Source organism: Branchiostoma belcheri, unplaced genomic scaffold (assembly GCF_001625305.1).
Source record: "Branchiostoma belcheri isolate BF01 breed outbred unplaced genomic scaffold, Haploidv18h27 scaffold56, whole genome shotgun sequence".
NCBI classification, from domain to species: domain Eukaryota; kingdom Metazoa; phylum Chordata; class Leptocardii; order Amphioxiformes; family Branchiostomatidae; genus Branchiostoma; species Branchiostoma belcheri.
In genome coordinates, this window is record NW_017804198.1 from 574,107 (window position 1) to 599,726 (window position 25,620).

At 39.9% G+C, this 25,620-nt stretch overlaps 1 protein-coding gene and 1 long non-coding RNA gene across 2 annotated transcripts; both read right to left on the bottom strand.

The window, feature by feature from the left end:
- Positions 1-1,115: 1,115 nt before the first annotated feature.
- Positions 1,116-22,162, bottom strand: LOC109481474. The gene is made up of 28 exons (XM_019784057.1): positions 22,040-22,162; positions 21,485-21,596; positions 21,050-21,240; positions 20,779-20,884; positions 20,068-20,340; positions 19,303-19,575; positions 18,349-18,615; positions 17,849-17,990; positions 17,517-17,659; positions 15,393-15,449; positions 15,209-15,264; positions 14,468-14,608; positions 14,223-14,313; positions 13,524-13,699; positions 11,650-11,760; positions 10,955-11,192; positions 10,909-10,918; positions 10,335-10,572; positions 9,666-9,826; positions 9,154-9,332; positions 8,367-8,515; positions 6,511-6,619; positions 5,752-5,966; positions 5,315-5,489; positions 3,755-3,985; positions 3,181-3,265; positions 2,810-3,042; positions 1,116-2,416 (listed from the first exon to the last, which is right to left on the bottom strand). The coding sequence occupies exons 1-28, from the start codon at positions 22,160-22,162 to the stop codon at positions 1,116-1,118; spliced, it is 5,586 nt and encodes a 1,861-aa protein (XP_019639616.1).
- Positions 14,505-15,431, bottom strand: LOC109481590. The gene is made up of 3 exons (XR_002140912.1): positions 15,393-15,431; positions 15,209-15,264; positions 14,505-14,608 (listed from the first exon to the last, which is right to left on the bottom strand). It is a non-coding gene; the product is annotated as an uncharacterized LOC109481590 (long non-coding RNA).
- Positions 22,163-25,620: the final 3,458 nt, after the last annotated feature.

Genomic DNA, 25,620 nt, shown 5'->3' on the forward strand with positions numbered 1-25,620 from the left:
GTAAATGTAATTAAACATACTTTGTCTTAATCAGTATCTCATTTTACTAATATATGAGGAAATAGTTTATAGCAATCTTCATTATGATATACTTAATGAAAATATGACTTGATAAATGTATAATTTGTCAGTCGGAAGTGTTAAGATCATTTGGCGACGGTATATGGTTGTCGAGCTTGTTTTGAAGTTTGTGAAATCTTACTTTTTAATGGATGTCCCTTCTAGTTATGAGAGGCACTAGTTCAACTAATGCAATTTTATTTCTTACTGTCACAATGCAGATCCCAACAAGAACAAAACACTGACACGAGATTTCGAAAGAAACATTTATACATAGTGTTACAAGTAACAAACAAATAAAGTTACAAAACTAATCAACCCTGCACAACAACAGGTAATATTGAATCCTGACCTACAGCTAGATTCGTAAGCGGTGCTTATATTGGTGTCAGCTTAAATCACTTTGTTTTACTATTGAGTTCAAAAGAACTTTTAATTAATTGTTACTGAAAGAGTACGCAAGGTTTTGAAATATGGATGCTTCGAACCCATGGACATTTATCATGACTTGTTACAAACGTAAAGTTCTGAAATTAGGGTAGATATAACATATCGTTCAAAGAATCATTCACGAAAATGCATAAATTCAATAATAGCTCAATCATAGAATATTGTTAATGTATCTGAAAAACATTGCCAATTAGGAGCATTAATATGATAAAACGTACATATATATTTTACATCCAGTCATTAAATAAAGTAATAAATATAATATAAATAGGGTTTTGCTCAAGAATTTGAGGACGCCTCTGTACCTTTCGGTAGGAATGAAATCAAATTTGACTTAAATTTGACTTACAACCAAGCCCTGACCTACTTCCGACCACCAGCCAACCATCGCCGAACCTCCCGTCCCCACCCCAACATTTTTAATCATTTGGCTGGCACAGTAGCCAACCTCGCCAAACACCAGCCAACTACAGCCGACCTTATAATTAGTTCCAAATTACTCCCAACCAGGGTTCTTTGCGGCTAGTGTTCGGGACGCCATATTCGACTATTAAAAGGAAGTAATACTATATAGAAGGCTCCATGTATTGTACATGACGTCTGGTTCAGTTCCTATGCCCGGAGCACCTTCCACATGTGTACTTTTTCTTGCGTCTTTCTTCAATAAAACAGCAGGCCATGTGAAACACCTGGTGACATTTCTTACACTTAATCAGTCCTCCAAGTCTCTCGCCTGCGAAGCCTCGCCGGCAGCGGCAAACCAAAGTGATCCGGTGATCCGAGCTGGATCGCCCGCTGGGGATCCAACGGACTCGAGGGAAGGGTGTCAGGTGACGACGTTTGAAGCAGTCCAGGAGATGGGCTCTCATCTTGCTTTCGTCGTACCAGACCTGGGCCACATCCGTCCCCATCGCGATGTCTACCGCCCACGCTATGGCAAACAGTCCGCAGGTACTGCTGCTACTCTGCAGCTGCACACGTGGTAATTTGACAATTAGTACATCGGTGTCCAAGTTGGAGACTGGCTGGTAGCACTGACACAACTGGTACTCCAATGAATCATTTATTCCACTGGGGATACTGTTATACACACTGACATGTCCACCTATGGAGGACGAGACTACCCAGTGGAATTGGCCGGTGTGGTGAATCTGTAGACCTTCTCCGGAGACCCGTGTGTATCCGTACGAAGACGCTCCTACTGCCGTATCTTGTAGTCCTCCCAATCCTGGATACTGACGGCGGAGTAACATCTGTGCGGCATGGATGTGTTTGTCTGTCAGCACCTCATCACTAAGGAGTACGGCCTTGTCTTCAGCGGTGAGCCTTAGATCGGAGATCCACACGTTTCTTGAAGGACATTGTGCTGATTCTTGTGTACCAGTCATTGTATGATGTTTCTCATATGAAGCTGCTGCAACCTGGGCACACTGGGCCACCTCCTGCACACCTGCTTCGGCCGTACTGCGGTTCATCCTCGAAAGGATATCTTCGATTTTCTTGGTCTGCACTCTCACTTCTGTTAGTAGTTTATTCTCTGCCATTTGTTGGTACGATTTCTCTTCTTTCTCATATTCTTGCATCAGGGTTTGGATTTCGGTGTCAATGTCAAAGTCCTTTACGTTGACGTTATCCGGGTTTCCAGACGTAAGAGCGACGGCTTGTACGTCCATGATGGCATATGCATCCTCCTCGTCAATCGTTGCTAGTTTATGTTCTCTGCAGATGACTTTGTAAGAAGCGTTAAAACGGCCATACTTCAGAAGGTTAAGCACGTCTGAGGTCGGGCTACTCTTCTGTTGACGTGAAGGCGGTGGCAGGATGGAGTTGCAGATGTCCAGACTTTGGTCAAGTTTGTCCCGGATCATGCATATGTTGGCTTTCAACTCCTCCATCTTTAGTACACCTTTGAAAAAAGACAAGAAGACGCCCTTCATATTTCCGCCAATAATGATTGAAAACGAATACAACACAAAATTGATATATAATTAATATATGTTTACATGGGATTGTATGTCATGGACGAATCATTATTGCATATTCCTGCAAAAGTGGACTGAATAAATGTGGGCTGCGTTTTGAAGTTTTGGATATGTGGTCTAGAGGATAAATACACTTTGACACTGCATTCTAACGCTAAGTCTATTTATCAAAACTACACCGTGTACTACTCTTCTTTTACTGTTAATACCTGATAGTGTTATTCCTTTTTAACCGCTTCAAATGATGTGTGCAGTTTCACATCTAAAAAAGAAAAGAAAACGTTCATCTAATGAATGATGTACTTTGCTTAACTCACCTGGTTTATCCTCCTTATCCGGCGTGCTGTGTAACCCCAACATAGCCCGGAAACTCCTCCAGATGTACTCAGCAAGTTCAGAGTCGTGGGTGACGTCAACGTCAGCGGAAATGGCGTCACAGACGATGGTCATGAGGAAGTTCATCAGGAGGATGAAGATGCAGATCATGAAGGAAGAGAAGAAGATCGGCCCGGTGAGAGGGTTGGAATCCACCATGTCCTGGGCGAAGAACCTTGAATCAAAACACACAAGTAGGTTCACCATGAGACAACGTCCTTGACAGTAATACGTGATAAACATTAATAACACGATATGCTTCATACTTAAATGTAGAAATTAATACCGTTACGCTTTCTTTAATAATACTGACCTGCCAAGCATCATCTCGAAGAGTGCAAACATTGTATGGTACAGGTCTGTGTAAGATTCCATGTGGCTTCCAAAGATGAGGTGTCCTGAAACCAGGAACATGGCAAAGTGTCAACGTTGGTCAAAATGTAAAGGCAGCAAAGATTCGGCGTAAACATGATGAGTTTTTTGTTATAAGAAACTAGACCTTGTAAAACCAACACTGTGTGTGGGTGGTTGTTTGGTTCATTTAATATTATGGAAGTAATATAGCGATTGTACGTCCTGCTCTCAACATCACATGGAAATTTCCAACAAAGAAACTGCTGTATGTGACTGCATTCCCACCTTTCATATGTCAGGTTTACTTGTGAAAGAAAATTAAAGTTTGCGAAGAAAAATACTGATTATGATCCATGTTCTGCTATCGGCTCAAATCAAGATCATGCAATAGTAGAAAGACAGATGGGACCGCCTTGTATAAACTTTCAAGATGCATGTTGGGGAACTCTTGGAGAATTGGAAAGAGAGAGATGCAAACAAGCAACTAGCTCGGTAAGACCATGATGATGATGACATAATTCATGACTTCGTACCTGAACTGACAAAGGCCATGAAGGCAACGGCAGCAACAACTAAGAAGGACAGGAGCTCGTCCTTCATGATACCGGGGATGGCCAGCAGTTTGCCAACCGTTTGACTGAAGCGGACGACGCGAAGTAGGGTGATGGTGTTGATGAAGACAACAAGGCCCAAGACGTGCTTGAAACACGCATCCCACCACAAGGCAGCAGTCAGGTCAAGAAATCGTACAAACCCAAGGTCACCTGATAGATGAAAGAAACGCATGAAATCTTAGAGGTACTTTCAGTAACGAAAAGATGGATTTACCGATGGTTGAAAATGCAAGTAAAGCCGGGCAATGTTTTCGTTGCATAGAGTTGAGTAAAGTTTATCTTGTAAATAGTACCGGACATTAAAGCAAAAATAAAACACAAACATTGCCCGACTTAACTGGCATATACTATCATTGGTAAAGCTAACTCTTCGCGCAGTGTAAGCGTCTTACGCAGCTAAGTTCAAATAATCAAACTTAAAATTCAAATAAAGGGGTATTATATAAATATCAAGCTTATCCTTTTCTTAATTCAATTCCTGCATTAAGAGACTTATCATGTTTATCGGAAAGCTAGCGTACCGTTGCTTGTGGCGACCATTGCAAGTGTCTCAGATGCCACGACATATCGCTTGATGAAGACAGAGATTGCTGTTGCTGTACCGATGAGGCTAACACATCCGAGGACATTCCACTTCGAAGTGAAATACTTCCATCCCATGTCTTCCATTCCTTTCACCTCCCTAAAAAGCACCACTAAGAAGATAAGTGTGAATAGAATGTGCATGAACAAGTCCACATAGTCGGCATCAGTTTCGTATTGAAATAGTTTGAAGGAGGTGATTGTTGATGTTGGTACAAGATGCCCTACTCCGGAACGATCCAAGATCAGGTTCACAACGCTGAACAGCTTCAGGCTGGGGTTGTAGAAGTTGATGTCGATTACCACGGATCGTGTGTATTTGTCGAAAAACTCGTTGTCTCTCAAGGCACTGAGGAATGATACAGCGGAGCCATGATCCACAGGAACGTCAAAGGAGTGGCGAGTCGTGCAACGGTTGATGTCGTTTGGCTGAGTTAACTGGTCCCGAATCCTGAACCGCCAACAGTTACCAGACCCGTTCCCCTGCAGAAAGCTCCAACCGAGCTCATCACTAGACGTCCTCGCCATGGTGTCTGTAAGTATATAAGGGTAGAAGATATTCGTTTAAAAACGTACAGTAAACTGGCGTTTCAGTCAAACATATGTACAGAGGACAGGGAAACCAGCATCTTACGCTTGTAAATTCCTCTCCACAACAAATAATAAAATATTATACAATACTACCACAACATAATAAAAATAAGTAGCCAAATTGAACAATAATAAACTGCAGGAAATGGTCTATGATAGTATGATGTAAAAAAACTACATTTCATTGGTTGCTATAAGGTTTACAATAGACGAGATAATGTTCAGTCTTTGAATATCAAAGGTCTCCGTTAGTCGCCGAAAATGTGTTCATGTAAACCAGAAGAACGCGGCAATTTTAGGAAATACCTGGAAGTTGTCTAATTTGTGTCAGCCGTGGTGGACCGACGCGGAAGGATCCCGTGTTGTGTGCAAACTGTCGGTCTAAGTACTTCATGTTCTTTCCGTTGTACCAGGTGGTTGGGTAAAGGGTCGGCATCCACACGTCCTCAAGCCAACTGTAAAACTGGTCCGGGGTTTTGATCTGTGGGCAAGGCAATATAATGTCAAGATATATTATATGGTTCGTATTAGATGCAGGGTGATTTTATTTGCAGTCATGCCCGAAGACTAATTGCATGTAGTGTCAAAGAAAGTAACTCAGTAGGAAACATATATCTACCGTCTGTTCATCTATGATTCTGAAAGAAACATAATATTCAAACATACGTGTTTCCGATAGACTTCTATCAAAACAGATGAACTTTCAAACTGAAGGCTATAGTAGAAGCGAGTCATCTGCTTACCGCATCATATTCTTGCAGAATATTGTTGGACAGTGACTGTCTCTCATAGACGGCATGTTGGTCTTTGTCCGCCTGGGCGATGTAGAAGAGGAGGACCACGAAGACAAGCAGCAGAAGAAACTCCTTCAGTACAGAAGCTGACTTCTTACCCAGCTCCTTCTTCTTCCTGGCCGATTGACCATCAGGCTTTACAGGTGCGTAAATCTTCTTCGGTGCTATGATTTAAAAGATATGATTAGACAACAGAAATGCACGTCTTTGTCGTTTTGTCAAAATGTCGTTTTCATTTTTTTATTTTCATTTATTCCCTAGTTCAGGTATTTTAAAAGCCATTCAAAATGTTAAAAGAATACACGCTGAATGTATATACAGGAAAAGATATACGAAGAAACATGAAGATGAACTAACTACAGTAAACCATAGGTGTTGACGAAAAACGATTTTCCCATTTTAACAAGTGCATGGTAATTCAGTTATTATGGAAAGTAATCTGTTTAAGAAAAAATAAGTTAGCCTCCTTCGCCTTAGTTTAAATGTGTCGAATTTTCAGACAAACATTTTACTTGCGCTGCACCGCGGTGGTACATTCATAATAATTCGAAAGCAATTGTTGTATGCAATATTGCATTTAGAAAATGACACTTGGGCTAAAAATTATAACAGTTTTGTTATTGTGCAGAATCAAAAATTCATAGACAGCATAACATGATAAAATTTACTAGGATTTTTGGATTAAAATGTTAGTATTAGAATTCTAACCTGTTGAATTCCACAGGTCCAGCTGCAGGTCTTCTTTCCGGATAGCTGCTGGCTTGTTGAGGAACGGGAGGGTAAAGATAGCAGCCAGGGCAACAGACAGCACAAAGATCTGTAAGGAAAGGATATTTATTGTTTGATCAGTCAACACCGTTTTTTACCTATTGCAGCTTTATTAGATTCAGGTGCAAAAGGACGAGGGAAACACAAGTATTTCTTCTTGACCATTGAGCAAATTAAAACAACAGAAAGAACAACAACAAAAAAATTAACATTACTAACAAACAATAACACTAAATATAACAATAATAACATTTTCCGTGATAATTATGCAAATTATAAGGGACTCATTTGCATGATTTATAAATGTTTATATTCTCCACTTAATGGCAATCTCATCTTAAGAAAAAATGCCATTCTAGCATTATGCGTAGTAGGTCCTGATTTGAATAAATTATGTTTAGTTTTGTTCACCTCCACAGAACTTTCAAATATGACAAGTATCAAATTCGCAGCAATTCCAAGTATAAAATTGTTGCAATTTCCAATCAATTATTAAAAATTAATTCATAAGTTACATAATCAATATCTGCCAATGAATATTTCATCATTTCAAGTTTTTGGCACACCCTACCAACTCACTTAGTATCAAACTAATTAATTAATTCTTGACATATCTTTTTGTCCAACAGACAGTCAAACGCAACTAAAAATGTAACCTCCATGACATTTAATGGAGGTAATAACACGCCCGTGTGTGTTTGTGTCCGTTGGTATGTCTATTTCATCCATGACCCTTAGGTTGGGTTGTTATGGATTAGGTTTGGTTATCTGTCCCACAGGGAGAAAATCTGTATCTGGAAGGGCTCTCTGTTTGCACTAGTGTTTTTTTTTTTCATTTTATGACCACCTTGACAGCTGACAGCTAGTGTTGTTTCCGCCGTACAATAAAGAAAGACTAAAATACACCATGGTTAATGAGGAGAGGTCACCATTACACAATATCTAAATATTCTATGAAGGTGTGAGATCTCGTAATTCTTGTTGCAAATGTTCTAAAATATTACGAACCAGACAGCTACATTACCTGAAGTGTATCAACCACACAGCTGGATCCAATGAAGGACAGAACAAAGGCCGTCATCCAGGCGTCACTCTTCTCCTTCCCCCAGTCCATACTGTACAGGAGGACGAAGAACGCAGAACTGGTGGACACCAGGAACACGGTCACCCACGCCACGTACTTGGCCAACCGGAAGAGATTTCTCCGCAAATATCCTGTGGCGCAACAAAAATGATTTAATGGCAGCAGCTAGTTTTGTGTTAGATAGAGAGAGAGAAAGGATGATACATATGCAATACAACTTACAGCTAAAACCTGTTACTATAGGCTCTTCTCATAACATCACAGTGACACATGATAGGATAGACCATTTCACTCCTTGCGACACATCGTATGTTGGAAAGGTGATATATTTTAGATATTTGTACACCGTACTTAGGTACGTACAAATGTGTTTTATTTTTTCCAGGTCAACATGAGTATAATTTAACAATGCTTGTGCTACTACTGTCCCAGTCCATACCTTGTTTAGATGGACGGATCGTCATCTCTGGAGTGTTGACGGACAGTGGCGCCCCCATGCGGAAGGTTGCAGGAGCATCACATTGACGGGAAGTACGGTCAGCATAGTCATGAAACTGATGTACAGCTCCTATGTAACAAAAATGAAATAACAAATCAATACGTTAAGTGTCTTAACAAACATTACAGTCACTTAACCATGATGCATCTAATAAAACAAAACGCAAGAAGTATGCATATATATCAAGCATATAAATTTACATGGAAATGTTACCTCAACAGTGAAACGAACAAATCCCAGGTTAAACACCCTTGCGTTAGCAGTTGTATTCTCTGCCTTGTACCACATGGCGCTGGCCAGCATCATGGTGTTCACCAGAGTAAAGCAGCAGGACAGACGCTGGGCCTTGGTGAAGCTGGACCCTACAGACATCATAGAGTGAACAATGCTCATTTGATTCGCTTCCTGTAAACTGTATATCAGTATCTAAATTGGGAGCTAAAAATTGATGTTTAGATGGAATAACCACGCTCTATACAACACTGCTATTGATACTTTTTAGTCCTTTTGGTAATTTCTAGTAATCAGGAAATTTAACTCCGCGTACTGTTCCTATGTCACAAGGAGCGACTATCCAGTCTATCCTGCCCCCCCCCCCCTTAAAAAAACGGGAATCGAACCCTAAGCGCCAGCACATAATCCAACTCAGTAACCTCTATACTAATAGGTCTGGACACGTCGGACGAGTCAGTAATAGCACTTAAACCCTACTGTTACACTGCTACCTCTTTTCTTTTCAACTCGTCCTCGAATCTGAAGTACTAGGAAACAGTCATCCATGAGTCGGGAGTAAAATGAGAACCCTGCCCTCCACCTCGGGGATTGGACCCGGGGGGCCACCTCACCAAGGCCAACGAACTAACCATTAGGCTAGCCATTAGTGAGTTGAGAGCACTTGAATCCTAATGTTACATTTACATCACTAAAGCACTCCGCACAACACTCAGAAATCATAAAAAATCCTGAATTAACATATTCATTGCCTAACAAGGATACTTACCAGGCGCTGCTACAATGGCAGATGCCCACAGCTGTTTATCATACAGTACATCTCTGGTTGCTTCATTGAAGACGTTGGTAAAAGATGTCAGTTCCGCCTCAGTGCTTGAGTGAACCACCTTCTGCACTTCACCGTCCCCTTTCTCTGTCGACAACCAGTCATTGCAGATGAAGTAAGATCTGTGAATTGAAGGAAGCACACCGGTTTAACGAGGCATCGTTTGTATATCATTCGTTTTCTATCCTCAGCAGTACTACATGTTTCTTTCGAGACAGGAATACAGAGGAGGCTAATAAAACAAACATGCCAACATCGTTTTAACCATGATGCAAAATTTTCCTCCCGTTGCTGTCCACATTGGAAGAGACAGATGAATTGTTAGATGACAAACCCAACATGCCAAGATTAAGTAAAGTCAAACTAACTTGAGCATTGAGACAAGTGTAGCAAAGAAGCCAAACCGACGGAACAATAAAACAAATGCCGGTTCGTATATGCATTGTACGTCTTACACAACATCCTTTTCTACATCTCTGACGACAAAACTTCCGAGGAACCAGGATGCCGTGTCGCCTTCCCCAGAGTTATCATGCCAGATGTGCAACAACATCACTTCTCCAAGTGACTCTCGCACAGGCATGACAAAATGCAAAGTACTTCCACGAACCAACTCCTGTAATTACCAATGACAAATGACAATCATAGTTGGAATGCTGGCCTATTTTTTCTAGAGTTTCCATTTTGAACTTGCTTTGCTACAATGCAATATTAGATATGAAAAACGATTACTATGAACTTTGGAATACGGACTATAATTTCTTTCGTTTTATTTCGTTATTGGCCTTCAGTACCCCGCACAGTTTTTGTCCTTCATGTATGCAACCAAATTAACAAGGTGACAAGGAATACACACCAAAAACGGTTACTCAAGCAACTGGATATGATTTTGGAAACGGTCACTGGTTGATGTTTCAGGTATATCCTTTACTCTTCAAACTTACTGGTTTTCAATCATTGTGTTTGAATGACATAATGTTTCTTCGCTAGTGTGTGCATATTTAGATAAATAATGTAACTAACATTCTAATACCGTATAGCTCTTGTATAACACGTCCTGCAAATTCGTGAAACAAGTTCAAAGGAAAATATGTAAAAAAAGAGAAAGTAACAACATCACCGACCTCTCCTCCTGGGTTGAGCATCTTGACTGGAGATGTGGCCTCTGACCCGAAGAGTTGGAGTCCGATCCGTGAGGTGGTCCCTGCCCCGAACATGGACCCGGTGGTGACCGTGAGCTGATAGACGTGAGGTGCCGGCATCCTGTCTGGCGGGATCAGACTCACTTTGGACAGGGGCTTACTCTGGTTGTTCGCTTCTCCGATCACTCCAGAAGTGGGACTGATCCGGGAGGTGAAGCGACGAGCCTTCTGAGGATTTATGAAAAAAAAACAGCTTATTTAGCTTCTTCAAAATGGTCCCAACGCAATGAATCTTTAACAAAATACAATACAAAATTATGAATGTACTTATGATGTCAAGATACTTGGTACAGACTTTAAACCTATAAAATGTACAAATGAGTATTAAATCGGCAGACTGTAGGGCTTTTTATTTTGATTATGATGCTTTTTAAATTGTATTTTTTTTCTTTTCTCGTGCTTTCTAGGGCCTAAGTTTATTTATGTCTTGTTTGTTCTGTAATGTTTTATGCGTTGGTCATGACACCAGCATATATAGCTGCTTGTGTCCCACGGGTATCGTATTGCTACAATTCCAATAAATCAAATCAAGCAGCTCAAACATACCCATAGACGGTGAAAGTCCACGCACAGAAGAACCATGAGAAGTAGGTACAGAATGGTCTCAGACACCACGATGGAGAACACTACGGAGTTGTCGCTCAGATGGAGGAAGTTCTGGAACGCGTTGATGAAGTTGATGGAGTTGGGAACTGGAAGAGTCATGGTCCCCACAGAAACTTTCCATTCCGACATGTGACACCTGCAGTTGATGGCTCCATTCTTCAGGTTAATGGTGGCCTGTTTCATGTGAAATGTGACAGAAATCTGTTTTACCCAATTGTGCTGATAGCTGGAATATTTAATTCCTATTAATACATAATCATCTTTGTCCATATATTATGATATTACGCCCGTGTTTTGATTTACTTTATATTTGGAAATGGTTTAGGGACATTATGATGGCGTACGCTTGAGGTCTTACTAGTACTACCCTTGCTTCCCTTTCTGTTGTCTATTTTGCTCAGAATTTGTTTCCATTATTGTTATTTCAAATATCAGAAAACCGTTCATCGTTAAGAGACCATTCAAGCTACCCTGTGGTGTCCTTTTGATAAGTAAGTCCAATACCGAGCACACTAATTTGTATCGTAGTGGTTACAAATGCCTCAGTTTGCTATGGCATTTTTTTTTGGGGGGGGGAGTAGGTTAAATGATATGCTTTGTTATACCATGCCGTCTAATTTAATTCACTTACATTACAGTCTTCCATCATCCATTGTTTCTTATTTTCCTTCCACGACGAGCAGCCTACAGCTGAGAAAGATAGTTGGTAGTCTTTCTTGTCCTGGATCTGTGCGACAGACTGCTGACCACTGCCAGAGTTAGCCCTCCCTGAGAATGGTAGACATGTGATATAGATTAATTTCTGTGGCCACAACAATAACCTTAAGAATGTGAAATGGAAACAAAATGCATCATAGATTTTGTATGTTTCAACGAGGCTCGTAGTACATATATAAAGTGGACGTACCTAACTTCTGAACTCCAATATACAAAAGCCCGCCATGGTTAGTCGTGTTGGGAATGAAGGAGGTCGAAAAGTTTGTTCCCTTGAGCCAGGACTCATAATCGTTTTTCTGGATGACTATCTTCTCGGAAAACAGTTCTGCTGTTGGAAGGGATCCGTGCGAGATGTACACGTGAAATATCGCTTCTACATCCCACCAGTTCATATGCACAACAGGGATGACATTATCGTGTGGAACACTGAAGGCGTGGTACACCATAGCTGTGCCGTTACTGTTTCCTTCCGTCGTACTTGGGGTTTCTGTCGTTACATGTGGCCGGTCGGCTGGCTGTACTGTCTCTTGGAAGGGTACAAATGGCATGTTCAGTTCAACCTCTCTGTTTTTGCGACGGATTCCGGGTTCCTTTGAGTCTACAGTCAGGAAAGTCACCGAGGACGAGATGTTTTGTCCTCCTGTTGATTCACTCCAGGAATATGGATTCCTTTTGAAAACTGCCATCTGTAATACAAACAGTTTTTCTGTTCAATGTTCCTAACAATATAATGACATGGCTTCCATTGCATACTCCACTTGGCATTTTGCTTTTGTCAGTCATATATGTGCGTTTTTTTTTCAATTTTTACTAGAGTCTGATGGCCCCTCAGTAAAAAATGGTAAAATAACCTAGATCTTTTAACAAATTGACAGAAAAATACCTGGCGGAGTCTGTTGTTGCCATAATGCTCGAACTCCAGCATAAGCGGCCTAAAAGAAATCGTGAACTATTGCCTGATGATTTACTTACGACGACTTTTAAACACAGCCATGGACACTACGAAGTAATTGAATCTACTTACCTTGACATCCTGCATGTGGTGTGTCTGAGCCCCGGTTTGTGTGGATAAAATATTTGCCACAACATCAGATGAGTTGAGAAGGAGGTCTTTGTCTGAGGGAGATCGTGCCACATCGACAGAGACGCTTTTTGTTTCAAAGCGTGCGTGATATTCTCCACCCTCGGGCTGCAGCGCCAGCAGTGTGTCGGCTACCTGGTCTAATGATGCCACGATAGACTGCGACGCCTTTTGTTGCTGAAATTGAATAGAAAGATACTTAATGTTGTCAAAGAAAGAATATGGATTTTTGCATTCGTATATGGAATAAGTATTTTTGCATTCTTTATTCACACATAAAGAAATTATAAAACCCCATATAAAGAAAAAAAATATGAAGAGTGTGCTTGGGTAAGGCAGAGACAATTTTGTCTATCCGAGGCTTTCCCTGAAACCAAACGTAAACAAAGCAGTAATTTACAAAAATATAGAATATAATATAACAATAACAATACATAGCTGAATAAATATTTCAATTAACAAACGAAATAATAACAAATGGTAACAATTAAGTAAATATATGATGACATAAGTAACTGATAACGTAATCCAGATGAATAATTGCTTATTAACAGATGAACGGAATAGAAGCCAAGCATAATTAAGGTTTGAGTAGTAACAAGTGCAATTAATTGCCATATTGGGTTAAGAGACTTAATGTTGGTGAATGTAATACAATAATTCTAAAGCATGTCTATTATACAATATGGCATCAACTAGATCATTACCATGCTTTGCTTTTCCTCCTGTTTTTCTTTCAACATCTTCAGCTGCTGCTTGGGGGAAAAGTCAGGGTCACTCATGTCGATGACATCGCTTTCAAACAAGTTGTCAGAATAGTTTACAGTCTGTGTTTCCGGTTCCGGTAACATATCTACAACAGCTGACGCCGTCTGCACCAAAGCTGAAACAGTAAAATGATAGTCATTAGAAACAAAAGACATCTGCTCCATTAAAAAACACTAACCTAACTACTTATTCATTATCTCTAGCTTTATATCAGAAAGAAGGAGACGCTTAGGGGACAATTCAGAGGCATTAAAAGAAATGGGTTTTGCACAATTAGTTATAATAGGAGTGAAATAGGAAGTACAAGAGTGATGCAGATTCAGGTAGGATTAATGTAGGATGATGAATTCGAAAGGAAGAGACATCAGGTAGTGTAAGCAGAACTTGATATCGTTATTTGTAGGACATGTTACTAAGAGTGGCACTGAAGGAACCCTGTATCACTGAATGAAACCTGTATGTAAATGAGCGAGTCATTTCCATTTTCGTGACTAGACAAATAGCATCCGTAACAAATCAATTCTACAGCCAATATGAGGATGTCGTCTATTGCTTCGTGTCTGTGGACACGCAATCTATATGCTGGGAGCAAGAGCGTAATACTATGTGAAAAAGAGAGTAACTGTAAATGATTTTACCATCGGCAATGGTCTCCATCTTCTCTCCTGATACACCCTGTAGCCCTCTAGCGGCAGAGGCGAGATTTTCTGTGATCTTCGCCGTAGTTTGCTGTCAAGAAAAAAACACAAAATAACTCTCTGTCATTTCAAAATTGACGTTAAGCATTCTATTCATACACTTAGGTATCCCACATGTTATAATTTGCTGGTATAGATACAAAAAGGGATTACATGTATCTTAGACCGACTAGAATGGAGATTACCAGAACTGAAGGCAGCATCTCTGATTCAGAGGCATCACCGGCATTGATGATTTCTTTGATGTTGGTAGTTACTTCAAGGATGTCGTCTGGTCCTACTACCTCTGGAAAACTCTGGTCTAGGCCTTGGGCGAGCTTCTGAAGCTATCAAATATTACAGGCAATGAAATATTATATAAGGATACAAACATACATACATACATTAGCGGCCTATCAGCAGGTCTCTATGCCATCACATACAACTCTCCAGTTCTAACATTTCATTTCGTAAGTATTCGAATTCTATGCCAGTGTCTCTAGTTATAAGGTATCGGTAAAAGTCAGACTTCTACAGTGTACTCGGCCCCTTGGCTTCCAGAGAAGGACAGAAGAAACGATTTCCTGCTTAGCTCGATAACAATGTCCCGCAAATTTTACCCTGCGGTGCGTGACGTTTTTAGACAGCCTCGGGAGACCCACATATATTGTTTAAATAGTAGCATGTTGTGTTCATGATATATTTGGTGCCCTTCGCAGTAACGTAGTGTAAGTCCAATCTAATTTGTTTTGGAGTTGACATGTAAGTGCCCATGTCTCCCCACCATAGAGTAAACAGATAAAGATAGTGTATTAAGTATATCGATGGAACAAGTGTAAGAGGTGTATTTGTTTTGAAACATGAACTGGTAAACATTTTTACGTAGGGAAAAGGATAAACATCTGAATGAATTTCAAAAAATAATTTATCTTGAAAATTACTCTTACTTTTTCAACAGGATTTTCTGTCGTCCATTCCAGAGGCACGGTGTATTCTTTCCTGTCTGAAATTCAAATTGAAAAATGATTGTATTTCCTTCAAACTTCGATGCATAATACATAATTATGTAGAACATAATGTCGTATGTTAACAATTGTAAAAAGATGCCCCCATAGTTATATCAATGCTTACCTGTCTCGGGCGTGTTTGTGGTCGGTGGAGGATGCGTTAGTTTTCCAGGGGTAGTTTCTGTGGACGAGACCAACATAATACACGATTGTAGATAGCATATGATGTGTGAATAGGCATGGTACATGTATATTAAAACCCAAGAACCATGTACATTTTACTTTATTTGTCGTTATATGCAAACACTTATATTTTGTCAAATAGTGACACATTCATTTATATTCAACACACTCAACATTTTAACACATCTTTGTTAGAGGATTCGATTATACGATTATAAATACCACATGAGGTGATGAGATGAGGCTCGGTACCACTTAATTTACTTGTCACATGTTATATGCAAACACTTATCTTTGGTCAAATAGTGACACATTCATTTATATTAGACACAGTCAACATTTCAACACATCTTCGTTAAAGGATTCTAGTACTAGCTCGTCAGATTTAATAGCTGTTGTACGTATCGAATGGTGAAGTATCTAAAACAGTGTTGAAAAATCTTACCAGGGTATCTAGTAGTCCATTTGCTTGTTGTTGTCACTGGCTTCTCTAAAGCTAAAGTTCTCGCTACAAATCGGTAAAAATGATGTAATCAACGTCAACAGTTTAAGGTGAATGAATTGTCCATTGTTTGCTTCATACATACATGTATACCACATTTGATTTTAACAATTTGATGTACATAAGACAATGAAATCCTGAGAATTCACAAATGAAAAGGAAGGGGATACCCGACCAACGTGGAACCTTACTACATGCCACTAGTCACTACTGTAATCGTAAACAAGTTTGACATTTATCTTTTTATTCCAGCAATAGAATATCAATTTGTATGTACTTTAAATCTGTAAATGTCTATATCATGTTTATATAAATCCACCTTTGGTACTGCGTGCTGCTGTCGACCATCTCCGCTGCTGCGGCCATGTCCATAACGGTGTAGAAGATACTAAAGTAGTCCTTTCATATGTTGTAGACTCTGTCATCGTTGTTTGTGAGTATGGAACAGTGCTGACCACGTCTGGTGCTGTGGTCCCTACATGGAAGTCGAATTGTCAAACGCGGTAAAAATCCATGGTCAGTGATAGATGCCACGAAATGCACACAAAAAGATACAATATAAAGTGCATGAGGCATGAAATGTACTAATTATTTTAGTCCGTATGGGCTAAAATATTGTTTTCCATAATATTCCTCTCCTGTCATTTCTTTAAATGGATTCAATTTCTTTGGGGGGGGGGGGGGGCNCATGACCTGAAACTTGGTGTAAGAGTGTTTTTTTAGCTTTTAGAATTGTTTTATTTTTTTTATTTTTTATTCAGAAACACGATGATTACAAATGAAAAGACATGGACTAAGTGACTGCGAACTCAAGTTAGGTACAACTTATATTCTCGCAGCCACTTTTACAATGAAAGAAAAATATTTTACAAGACATTTAAAAATACATGAGACCTCGCGTGAGTAACAAACCTCCCATCCCAGAAGACACATACAGTTAGAATTTTTTTGTTTGTAATATGTAATTTTGTGTGGCTATTATTTTGCAGTTGGTATCATACGAACAAAGGAAACTTCCGCGAAGAACTAAATATTGTATAGAATTTTCAGAAAGGGTGTTTAAATCAATAATATTACCAAGTATGCTTGAAAGCTAATTGCCAAAAAGGACTAAGCCTTTGGCCAAAAAGGACTTGTTTTATTTGTTTTTGTTTTTATTTGTTGCCAAAAAATGTATAAGATGATAGAGCTGTCCAACCTTATGGGGATTTCGTGAACACTTTTACTGAAAAGCGCTGTATAGGGGTTTGGAGCACTATATGTGAGCTTTGCGAATATTTGGTACTGGAAAGCACTGCATGGGGGTTTCCAGAACATTTACTGAAAAGCATTGTATGGGGATTTCGATAAAATTTTACTAAAAAGTACTGTACAAGTATTGATGACTGCATAAGGTTTTGAAACATGGAAAAGGTTGATCTTGAACAGTCCAAGGAACGATGAGGGAGATGGACTGAAATACTTTATTATGCTCCTAAGTTAATGTGTATCTTTTAAGTTTCTTGTTGTAGCTAGTTTTCTGGTAGGTAGCTTTGTAGACGTCAGATACCATATGATACGTACCTGTCGTGTATGCCATACTTGTACTACCTGAATACGTTATGACCTCACTACGACCAAGCTCACTGACGGCGGCCATCTTGATGACGTATGTGGTTCCTGGTAGAAGATCAGTGATGTTGTATACTGTTCTGTGTCCCTCAATGCTGTTAATTAAAACATGGTATGATTAATATTAGGTGATTTCCCAACATCGCCATCAACATATCACCCTCCCTCTAAGGACAAACTATTTTTTTCAAAAGCAATGCATTTGCACAGCGTCATGTACAATTGTAATAAACTTTGATAATGACCACCACACATGCAAACCCATGCACAACAGTAGATTTTACCTTATCAATGTTCCTTTCGTGTCATATTCGTCCAAAATATCCAAGTCGTAGGACAGAATGTTTGCTACAGGTGACTTCCATTCAAGGAATAGCCATGTGGTGGAGGACTTGGTGATTTTCAGACTTGAAGGTGGATCTGTGTCTAGAGGAATGAGAACAAAGTTATGATAAGTGTACATTCACTATTAGCTAAAACTAGAAAAAAAGTAGCTAAAATATAGAAAAACACATCTAAATATCTCAGGCAGAGTAAGTTGACAAAGTTAGAGGTAACGTAATGTCATCGATTTCAACGATACTCCCATTACTGTAACCAAATATCTATAACAGTTTTACTACAATTTCACAGCTACACATGTAAATGACAAAAAATATGAACGTTCTGTTTTTAGCCTCAAAGTCTGAATCTTAATTATCAAGATCAGATGTCTTAACATTTCCTAAACATTCTGCTACTGAAGATGGTAATTACTGAGCCTCTATACTACGTGTATACGTACCTGTTATAACACTTGTACTGGCGGCAAGGCTCCTCCCAAACCTGCTAACGGCCACCAACTCAATGTCATACCGAGTACCGGGAATCAGACCTGTCACTTCATAGTTGTCCACGTCTCCTGACAACATCATGGACGTACGTAGACCTCTCCCTTCTTCTGTGTACGTTATGCTGTACGCGGTGAGGACTGCTTTAGGTGGTAACCATGAGATCAGGACAGAGTTGGTTGTCTTCTGTACAACGTCCAAAGCCATTGGACTGTCTGTTCCTGAAGAATAAATAGTGCAGTGTACTGTTCAGTTTTATTAAAACAGTTTTCAGCTTCCCATTCAATCAACCTCCACAGACCATTTTTACACCGAATTACACTCCGCAATCCCCCTGGGGACATCCGACATTCTGAAAATTCCCTGACACCACATTATAACACAAAGGAAAGCACAAAAACACAACGTGGATCTTTATTTCTGAGGTTATCAACCTTTGACTTTTCCCACAACCCTCTGCTGTGCTGGAATAATAAGATGACTCATTGCAAAGGAGAGTAATAGGGCTTGCCATCTTAATACATGGAAATTATTTCAAAAGTCATCTTAGACCAGGAAAACACACATTGATGGGCTATTCCAAGTTCTAAACTGTTCATTTAGTCCATAACTAAAATATTCTATACGGCGGAACTGTCCTGAATATGACCCTTAGATACACAAGTGACCCCAGGCCTCTCTGGACAGCTGATGACCACATGAAAAGGCAAATCTTATTTAGTCAACCAGACAACCATGGATGAAAGTCGGCTTCTTCAACAAAATAAAAAAAAACTTTGAAAATTGAGGCTATACATAACATCAGCTCAAAACATTTCCCACAAAAGACTACATTTGGTTTTAGAATGTAATCTCTCTGAACACTACAAACCGGCCTCTTGCCCAGAAATAAAACGGCGTTTTCTTACCTGTTGCCACAGTGAGACTCGTTTCTGGTCCTTCGTTGTACCTGTTGATGCTCGAGGCTGATATCATATACTCTGTAGCAGGACTGAGGCGATCAAATGTCACATCGGTTTGACCTGAGGGCACGAACTGTGTGAACAGGCTCTCAGTGGTATCACTCCGCGTTACCCACACCCTGTTGCCAATAGCGAGGGAGTTAGTCCTCAGCTTCCAGGAGACTGTGACGGAAGTTTCTGTGACGTCTGTCGCCTGGAAGTCCTCTGGTGGGGGCGTCACTATGTCACAAAAGAAAGTGGCGTGTAAAAAAAACAATAAATGGGCTTTTTTAAAAGACTTGAAAGACTTAGACTAAAAGAAGTACCTATGTCACCAAAATACAACATTTTTAATCAACCGCCATGAACCTGACACAGCTATTTATTATCCTTGCAGATGATACGTTGTTCCCACAGAAGCAACAACAGCAGAAGTAGTAGTAGTAGTAGTAGTAGTAGTAGTAGTTGTAAAAGTAGTAGTAGTAGTAGTAGTAGTTATTGTAGTAGTAGTGGTATTAGTACTGTAGTAGTAGTAGTAGTTGAAAGTCAACTAGCAGGGATATACCTCTTCGTAGGGGTTATTCTGCCTTAAGGGATGTCTAGATTATGTAACAGTTGCATAATACACGCATACAATGCCAATATAAGAAAGAAAACAAACACAAAACAAAACTGTAAAATACTGTCTGATCATCACTCTGATGACACGAAGAAAACTTAAATTAAACTCACACGTCGCACAAGTCATCTCCACTGGAGAGCTTTCCTTATACACGCCCACAGCTACGACTGTCACTTTGTACTCCCGGTCAGCCTGGACATCCTGGAGTACTGACCTCTCACTGTCCGGACATACGTTTGTCGTCATCACATCGGAAGGACTGTCACTAACCAGCGTATGGTTCACTCTGTACCCGAGCAGGCGCGCACTCGGCCGAGTCCAGCTGACGACGAGTGAAGTATAAGTCGCTGTTGAACAGCTGAGGGACTGTGGACTGTCCGTTTCTGAAATACACACACAACAAAACTGTGTCTGTTGCTACCAGCTAAACTATATTGATAATTCATACATTTAGCTATACTATAATCATAATTCATTTTTACTGCAAGGCCAATTCCATGGTTTATCAATGAAGACTGTACTACTAGTAGTTCTACTGCTACGTATACAGAAGCTGCAGTTAAAACCATTTTATTAGGTGAATTGTTATGCTTTATTCGGATAATGAATCAAATTATTTACGAACAGAATGCGGAATGCCAAATAATCAAGAACGTTACAAAGATTACCGGTTATGCACTGGCAAACAGTCAATGAAAGGCTTTTCTATAACACTGCACATTTAAAAAAAATGTTACTAAAAACCAGCCTCTATGTATCTTTAAACAGACATTATAGAGAATAGAATCCACTCACAAGGGTTACACTATTTAGTGACCTACCAGTGGCGCCGTCTGTCTGACGTTCGCAATTCGGATGTGAGAGCAGGAGGTTCTTGTCTTTAGGCCAGCAGTGTCCGCACCAGCCCCCACATCGCGCTGTGGCAAACTGGAGAACAAATAACTCTTAAACATTTCAAACATTTTCCCGGCAAACAGCGATGATGCTGTTTTCGAAGATGAAATCTCAGTATCTCTAGCTGCTTGATACTTTCTCATTCATTTTATGTTTGACATACCCCTGGCATTGCGTTATAGGCCAGAGACTCTTTACCTTTCTGTCCTCAGAGATGAACATATCATTCATGGCGATGTAGTTCGGATTTCGTTCCCCCATGACCCAGTGGACGCCAAGTGCCAGCTGTAGTGCAGTTCCCGTCAAATTTACTTGAAACGTCCCCTTGGCACATCCCTGTTTCCAGGAGTAACAGTCACCGGCCTCCGCATAAGGTACATTGTTGTCACCTGGTCAGATACAAAACGCCATTTAAATTGAGACTCAACTTCAACCCCTTTAATATTTATACCTTGTACCTAAACAGCATTTTAAAACATGTTAACAGTACATGCTATGATTGTGCATAGTTTGTGTGGCATACAAAACGTTGTGTTGTATAATGGACAGGCTATTATGAAGCTGCAAAAGCCCATATTATTTGCATTGCAAATTATCAATCAAAAGACATGGTTATATCCTTGCAATACCTACCAATGGTTTGGGCAAATGTGTAGTCATCTTGGATAACCTTGACCCCAGAGTTTTCGAACTTGATTCTGACCTTACTGAATGTCGTGGTACCGGCACGTCCAGAATAAGGATCCTGGGGGTGGGGTGCAGAGGAGTGGTATTTTACAATTTACCAAATAAAATGTAAAACCTATAGTGCACAAACTGTAAATTATCACATAGGTAAATAATATGTAGTGTGTATAGCACAAATTCTCGCCACCCAGGGCAGTTTGGAGCCCAATCACAGCAGAGTTAACAACTGGAGACTGATGCAGAACATGTGAGGTAACAATATAAGAGTTCAGGATTTTTTCATCATTATGAAACTTATTCTAATGGGAGCTCAGGATTCCCTGAATCAAATCGGTATTAACAGGCCCCAATACAATACAAAACAGACATTTCGACGGCAAATGAATAAATCAACATAATTAGCCCCCCCACCCAAACACACACCCAAAAAAATTCCACGTTTCAGTGGAAGGGCAGCTGGAAGCGCGATTAAGTCTGGCTTCTCTTTTGTTCATCTCTCACCTGTAACGGGCCATCGCATTCTCCTCCAAAGGCGTCCGTCAAACGATCAGCAAATACAATGGCGTAGTTACTTTCCGGACCAGACGGTAGAGACAGGAACTCTTGCGGGGTTCCGGACGCCATGTTGTGGCAATAGACGCGGATGGATACATCTGTGCACGTTGGAAAAGGGTAGACTGTGTACTCTCCATCAGTATCGGCAAGGTAGAGGGACTTCACTTCCACGCATGATGCAGCCGGCGCACAAGGCAATCCTGACGCTCTGAAGCTAGCTGCCCTGACGCTACCTGTGAGGAAAAACACACCTAAAGTAAATGTTGTTGCAAGTGATTACACAAAGATGTTAATACAGTTGGCCAATATGCTTACATACACCAATATATGAGGTATTTTTGAACACCAAAACATGCCGTGAAATATGCATTCCATCGCATATACAGGTATGAAATCGTATTGTCATGTCATGTCTTATCATACAATATTAAATTTTGGCCTGTTTTGGACTACCCGTAAAACATTTGAAAATAAACAAATAGTATTGAAGGGTAAATTCCGTCAAGATAAAATGATATCATCTTCTTTACAGCTTCTTAAATGTTAGTTGTTTAAGTTAAATTAATGATTTTTAAAGATGTAGACAAACATATATCACCCAACATCCCCGATTTTTATTTTTTTTAGACGACTAGGATTTTATTACTTTCTGATTTTTATTATAGTTTTGTTGACATCTTGGATGTCCATCGCGAAGCGATGATAACGTCAATGGCGTCGAAGGTGTGATCGCAGCCCAAATGCTGAGGCACAGGTGCGTCGCATACTGGCCATACGACGTTGGCGCTGGGGTCGGGTCTCCTTCCCTTCTTGTCTCGACGTTTTTTTAAACATTTTTCGCACTCGATTGCTCATAATTAAAAATCAAGGTCTTTTTTCAAACATCCTTAAGACACGATTCTAGACAAACCCATTACGGTCATTTTGAGCCGTGAATGAGACATGTTGGACTCTCCATGCTTCCAATCTTAACCCTAAACAGTACATCTGGGTTCCGCGTGGACCCCAGCACTATATATTCTGTAACATTTTTGTTTGTGTCTAAAGATTTTTTCAGAAATTTCAGGTAATTGTCACACACAAATTGTCCCTCAATAGAGTGCTGAAAACTTCGTTTCCCCCATTTATTTTTTTTAAATTTTTATATCTGATTTTCTTTTGAGGTCTGCGCGGATCCCGGCCGGCTTTCGATCGTAATGCATACACTAGCGTTTCTACACATTACTTTATTTCCGTTTGTATTATTTGTTTTTATGCACTTATCGTATGGCCACCAAATTTTCAGAGATTGGTGTAGTAAAAGAATTAAATTCTAACAACTTTGGTGTAATTATGACGTCATATGACGTCGGAGCTAATAATATGGTCCGCCATGTTGGATTTTGACAAATGACGCCATCAAATTAGCATATATTATGATTTTTTATGATTTATCTTAAAATTTGTATTTATCTTTGCTTATCTTTGATTACGTAAGATGTCATTAATGTTAGAAAGGAAGTGTAATGTAATATAAAACCCAGAAAGTTTTTATGTTTCAACCAAAATTATTGATATTTAAAAAAACTGCCTGTCAGAAACCCGTTGCCATGGCAACACAGAAATCATTAACTAATATCAATTTTTTTCCAAATACATTTTAGGAAAGACCACCAAATTTGATGGTTCTAGTGCAATCCGTTTAGGCTGAATATGGCTTAAATCGGGTATTTCTTCTTTTCTTCGCCAAAAAAGGTCAAAATGATTTTTGTACGTAATGTGGACTCAGAGGTTCATACATCAATTTGCAAAACAGTTGAGCTGGTAGCATGTTGATAATTTCTAAAACTGTTTTGGGGTCCGCGCGGACTACAGATTAATCAGTCCGGGAAGGTGTACTCACTGTACTGTTAAGGGTTAGGTTTTCACGCATGTCATACGGCATTAGTATGACGAGTGTTTATTTAGGCTGACGGGTACAAATATTGTTTGTTCTTCAAGGTCACCCACCCAGGTCACCCACCCAGTAGCTTCGTTTCATGTTCCAGCCCACTACAAAATGATTGCAGACGTGTACTGTCCAGGAAATGGGTAATATTTTTGAAAAGGTGGATTTTTTTCTGTTAGGAGGTACCCAGGTAAAAAGGGGCCGGAAAACCTAGGATTACTGTAAATGACCGCGGGTTCCCCATTTCGAACGCTGTTCGGTTCGAGTTACGTCAGATCGAACATTGTTCGCGTTTTCTACAGCAGGTGGGGAGATCGGGGTCCAAATTTGACAACCGTGAGTAGTGGCAAAGAATTGTACAACAAGGGGTAGACGGCAGCCAGGAGTTTTATGTTTTGTTTGGAATTTTTCAGCATCCCTGACTAAGCGTTGTGGTGGCACTTCGTCAGCAGTTTGGCCTTAACATCGTGCATGTTGTGTTCGTCAGGGAAATGTATCTATATACTAGAGAGGCCGACATTTGCTTGGGAGCAAATATAGCATATTTCAGTCCATCTCCCTCCCACGCAAAAGTGGACTATTCCAAACTTACCCCAGTGTAAAACTGGCAGAGATTCTCAAATAAATGAATTACATTGTATATAGTAGCTATGTAATTGAGAACAAAGATGCAAGAACAAGCACATTGAATCTCGAAAGCTTTACTAATCTTCTTACAGGTATGCAAATACTAACAATGATGAGATTTGATACATTTTGAAGGTCTTAGGCACATAAAATTGAATGTGTGGGTCATTACCCACGACTTACGTGCAATGTGACCTCAGGTGACCCGCAATGGAACACGTGTTCCATGGCCAACGGCAGATGGAACGTGCCATTCTTTAGATAGAACATGGAACGGGTATAGCACTTTTGGCCCTTTTTTTGCTGAAAATAGCCATTAAAGTCCCCCAAATGAGTCATTTGGAAGTGGTGTATGCCAAATATGTGACTGCTGTTCTGTAGACACATGTTCAAGGTACCCTTATACCGAATTTCAGATCATTTGGTTGTAAAACCAGGGCTCAGGATCCAAAAATCCATTTTTTGGCGAAAAATGCCCCAAAAAAACTTCATAGAAATTTTTCAAAGGCATGTATCAAAAAAATGAAAAAAACGCCTAGGGGTATTGGCCCACTCTACCTCCATGCCAAATTTCAAGTCATTTGGCTGAATGATGGCGGAGTTGAATCCCTTTGACTGTTTGGCAGGAGAAGGAGAAGAAGAAACATCAGAGAACACAATATATTTCATCCATACCATGGTATGGACTGAAATATAAAAATACGTTCCCAAACGTGCAGACGTTGGATATATGTATACATAATGGTGGTCAGTCACTGGTAAATAACTGACTACCATTATATTTCTATATCTATATCTATCTATCTCTCTCTCTCTCTTCTATATATATATATATATATATATATATATATATATATATATATAGAGAGAGAGAGAGAGAGAGAGAGAGAGAGAGAGAGAGAGAGAGACACACATATATATATATATATAGAGAGAGAGAGACAGACACACACACACACACACACACACATAT

Excerpts from the sequence above, each read along its gene's own strand:
- LOC109481474 (XM_019784057.1), bottom strand. The coding sequence starts at position 22,162 with ATGGCGTCCGGAACCCCGCAAGAGTTCCTGTCTCTACCGTCTGGTCCG. Across the intron at positions 20,885-21,049 it reads TCATCTCTGAGGACAGAAAG|TTTGCCACAGCGCGATGTGG; the intron begins GTAAAGAGTCTC and ends TTTGTTCTCCAG. Across the intron at positions 19,576-20,067 it reads GGAGATGACTTGTGCGACGT|TGACGCCCCCACCAGAGGAC; the intron begins GTGAGTTTAATT and ends TTTGTGACATAG.